The 4,892-nt window shown below is 24.1% G+C and overlaps 1 protein-coding gene across 1 annotated transcript; it reads right to left on the reverse strand.

The window, feature by feature from the left end:
* Positions 1-868: 868 nt before the first annotated feature.
* LOC101506584 (uncharacterized) lies at positions 869-1,727 on the reverse strand. Its single transcript, XM_004491190.4, has one exon. It carries the CDS (start codon positions 1,680-1,682, stop codon positions 1,038-1,040), a length of 645 nt encoding a protein of 214 aa, XP_004491247.1. The 5' UTR covers positions 1,683-1,727; the 3' UTR covers positions 869-1,037.
* Between the last annotated feature and the right edge of the window lie 3,165 nt (positions 1,728-4,892).

Below are 4,892 nucleotides of genomic sequence, written 5' to 3' on the forward strand. Positions count from 1 at the left end.
TATTCTTATACTAACACTATAATTTCACTTTTCTATATTATAAAATCCTTTGAACCCTTTTATTAAGAAGGAATACTAAGATTTAAGAATGAAGTTTGAAGTTCAAACCAATAAACTAACGTAACCACTAATTTTTAATATTTGTTTATCCAAATATATACATAAAGCTTCTTTGATGTATGTATGTAGAAAATTGTATCCAATTTAATTATAATTTTTTTTATATCCCAACAAATAATTCAGTTGATGAATTAAGAAATTAAGAAAGAAGTCTCTAATTCAACACGAGTACCTAACAAAACATCTAATTTAAATATTTATTTATAAAAAAACAAATATACTTCTTTTTATATATGTATGTAGAAAATTATATCAAATTTTAATATTTGGTTCTCGTATATATACATCATGCCAAATTTCTGAACCCTCACTTGAAGAAAGATAGACTGGACCATGAATGTTATAAGAAAAGTATAATGAAATCAAGAAATTGATGAGTGTTTGTAGAAAAACTGGATTAAATTAACAAGAAGCATAATTGGTGAATAAATAATGCTTGGTTTTCAAGCTTCTTTTCGTAAACATGGAATAATAAATATTCATTACAGAAAATTAAAATTAGGTAATCAGAATTAGAGAAAAAAATCCGTCACAAATTTACTACTCACTAAGTTTCATTTCAATTAAATATTTAAAGACACACTCTAAATTTTTGTGGTAATTTATAACTTTTTTTTAGCCTAGTTGTGATTTAATTAACCGTTCATAGTTCAATTCCACAAACTATTAATATTCATATCATAGATGAATTCCACAAAAATCATAATAAAATTAAGGAAGAAAACGCGTAGCTAAATCATCTTGAATATACGAGGCAATGAATAATTATTGTATATTTTTTTATAACCAAAAAAGACATTAAAATAAAAAGAAAATAACAAAATGTTGGACACAATCAATAATGTATACATTTCAACTATATTTATATATATATATATAATATAATTAACAATTAGTATATAACAATCTAAATTCAATTATATTCTACTAGTAAACAATTCGATTGGCTTCTCTTTTTCTTTCCATTCTATGAACCTACATGGTGAAAACCTAACCTTGTATTCCGTAATTGTTTCAAGTTTAGGTGACCAAACTTGATCCTTAGACCTCACAAGTTGTTCATAATGTTTTTTCAATTCAGGAGTACTACAAAGAAAACCGTTGCTAAAAGTATTTTCATTATTCATCTCCAATTTGTCACCATAGATAAGACCAGTTATAAATTCCGGCATAACCTTAATCAAAACTCTTCCATTAGAACCTTTCAAATATTGAAAAGGGCACTTCCCAAATTTGATAGGTGATTTATTAGTGCAAGATCCAAAGGCTGAGATTGAAGATACGGAGAGGGTGTCAATAGCAAAACGGTCAATAGGTAGAACAAAGTATGTTTGACCAAGCATGAGTTCATCATTTATTGATAAAACTGGAATTGGATGTCCTATGAAAAATGAATCTGCATGGCAAACCATCATTTCAGGGAATTCAAACATTATTTCACCAGCTATATGTTTTCCTTTCAATGATCTTGATGTTCCTTCCCAAAATATGAGTTTCACAAATGATGATGATGAGTTTTTGTTGTGATTAAAACATAGAGTGATTGATGATGCATTTCCCATTTCTAAAAATAGATATATAAGAGACTTTTTTAGAATGGAAAAGGAAGGATTATTTGGTTATATATATAGAGATTATGGAAAAATTATTTGACTTTATAATTTAAATAAATATTTTTGTTTGTAAGTTTCTTACCCTTTTGAGTGGGGCATATATGATTGATGGGGTCGGTGGTTTGGTCATCAAAGTCGGCTTTGAACATTTCTCTCTCTCTCTTCACTCATCATGTGATGTGTGAATCTTTAAACACACATTATCTTCTATTAATTACTTTTGTAAAAACAACTCACACCAACATAACAACTAAAACATTTGACCATGGTTTATTTTTATTTTTATTATCTATATCATTATTGATTCATTAAAATATTTAAGGACTATCTTTCTTTTGCAGTTATATTTAAAAAGTCAAATAAGATTCTAAGGCGATTAAACAATAAGAGCATTTGTATTTTTACTAAGATAATAATTTTATTTAATTAAAACAAAAGAATATAAATGTGTTTTGTTAGATCCAATTTGTATAATCTACATCTTTCGTATCACTCTCACAGTTGTAAGAATAAAAAGAAGGTGATCTATAAGTACAATATTTCCATTTAAATTTTTCTTAAATTTAAGTCTAACGTTACTTACATTTTTCCTTTCTAATTAATATAATATATATATATATATATAGGAGTAATATTTAGGATTTTACTTAATTTTTCCTTTTTAATTTATATAATATATATATAGGAGTGGTATTTAGGATTTTACTCTTTCCAGTGGGTAAAGATTAGTTCGTGTATGCAGACATTTTGGTCTATTTCCTAATAGAAATAAATAATGTTTGAATTAAACGTCTCATTTTTGTCATGTGATATAACTGCGTGATAACTGCTTTGAATATTCCATGATTAGGCACAAAAAGTTTATATTAATAAAGACGTACATGTAATACAAAGTCAACTAAGATTTAAAATTTTCTCTCTTCCTAAACAAAATTTAAGGTTAGAGAATAATGTTAGTACAGAGTATAATTTTTTTTAAGGTTTATTTAATATTTGTAAAGTGATTTATATTTATCTCCTTCTAATTGCATTAGTTGTAGTCAAATCCACTAATCTAATACTTATCTTTTTACTACTAGACCGAATCGCTGAAGTTTTTAATTTATCTCACTTTAAGATGTTCAATGTTACTACATTTGTCCTTTTGTATAGGGATTCGTGGACTTAATTATGGGTAGTAAGAAACGTGTTTATAATACATCATTCAGTCTTAGTTATGATAGATTTTTGAAAAACTTTTGGTGTTCCCTCTTTTTTATTTATAGGCAAATGTGAGTCAATAAAAATTAATGCATTTGATATAAAATTTAAATCAACGCATCAACTTTTATTCTCTCAATTTAATAAATAGGAACAAGAGATCGAAATGTATCTATTGTTTAAATTACTTTTTTATACAATTGGAAATGTTTGTCTTTTTAATATTATTAGTCAATATTTAAGGTCTTATAAATTTCTGTAAGAGAATATATATAAAAATTGTTGAAAAGTTAAAACAACTGCATTGATATATTGATTTTAATAGGACTAAGAGTAATATTAAATTTGTTTGTAATTTGTATTGTTATGTATGTTTATAAAAGATAATTAATTTATATTTCATTATAGTATTGATTGTATATCATAAAAAGATGTAACAAGAAAAAAAAATATAATTATGGTGTTCAAAATGTAAAAGAAGTCTCTTAAAAAATACATTAGGAAAACCGGGATATTACGTACAGAGACGATGATAAAATTAAATTTGATGCATATAATATACAGTGGATGACCTAAAAAGATTTTGGATAGTAAATAATATGTTCAACAACGGATTAATCTAAGATAAGCTTTAATGACAAATTAGATCATTTTTATTTTAATCCAATAGAATAGTCAATCCAATAAGTATTTAATTATATAATTGTTTATCCAAATAACACTTATTTATAATTTGGTATAAGCTCAAGCAAATGTAGTTTTCTTTTAAAAGTTTTTTTTTTTTTTTTTTTTTAAAGTAACTTATATCAATGAAGTATAACACTGTCTTTCATTTTATATCTATTTTTAGTATATCTATTTTTCAATTCTTTTAATATTTTATATTTTTAGTGAATGATATTCTTGTAGTTGCAAAGTGTCCACCTATTTGTTACTTTGAGTTTTGTTACAATTCCACAAGTTTTTGTTTTTTAATATATTTATTATAGTACTTTAAATAATATATAATAGTTCAGGCGTATCAACATAATTGTGATATTTTTTTATATCTTATAACTATGATGTCTCTGTATTCTATTTTTATTTATAAAAGAAAAATGAATGCTGTTTTTGTCAAGTAATCCATATATATCCTACAATATATGCTGTTCTAGAGAAAAAAAAGGGCATAATTTATAATATTAAAAGAGTATTAATATTATTTTGTATACCCATTATTGATTATTATTATCTATTTTTTTAATTCTTTTAACTTATTTTTCTCATACGGTTAAATGAACGTTAATTTTGTAAATTATAAATCATAATTTTTCATTTTCATATTTATAAAATTAACTACATATCGTAACTAATTGGTTTGTCATGCGCTAATGTGACATTTTAGAATAGAGAGAATAACTTATATTTTTTCTTTTTCATACATACAAAATTAATTATATTTTAATTTATGTGTCATTTATTCTAGTGACATATATTGAGATAAAAGGAGTATAATTAATTTATTGTATTCTAATTTATATTGGTTTTTACCTATATAGTCAATAATAAAGATAATAATGGTAAAACGAGTTAAATTTATCGTACTAATTCATTTATCTTGTTATTTTAAATTGTTATAGCAAAGACTTGAATTCGATTAGTTAAATTGATCTGTCAAAAAATTGACTATTACAAAGTGAAAAAAATTACCTCTTAAATTATATTAAAAATCTATTATTTTTTAAATTATTTCTCTAAACTTTAGTTGTTATTCTTTTTTCCAATTTTTTTTATTAATGCAGTCAAACTAAAGACTAAACCGACTTATTAATTCATCCAACCTAAGCTATAAAAAAAAAAGTTTTTCCTCTTTTGTTTATCCGTATCTGTTCTTTACTACTATAATTTATAGCGCAAGTAGTCTTGGTTATATTCTACATTATCACATGACTCAAATCCACATTTGATTCTCAAGGTTAA

Source organism: Cicer arietinum, chromosome 2, assembly GCF_000331145.2.
Source record: "Cicer arietinum cultivar CDC Frontier isolate Library 1 chromosome 2, Cicar.CDCFrontier_v2.0, whole genome shotgun sequence".
Lineage (NCBI taxonomy): Eukaryota > Viridiplantae > Streptophyta > Magnoliopsida > Fabales > Fabaceae > Cicer > Cicer arietinum.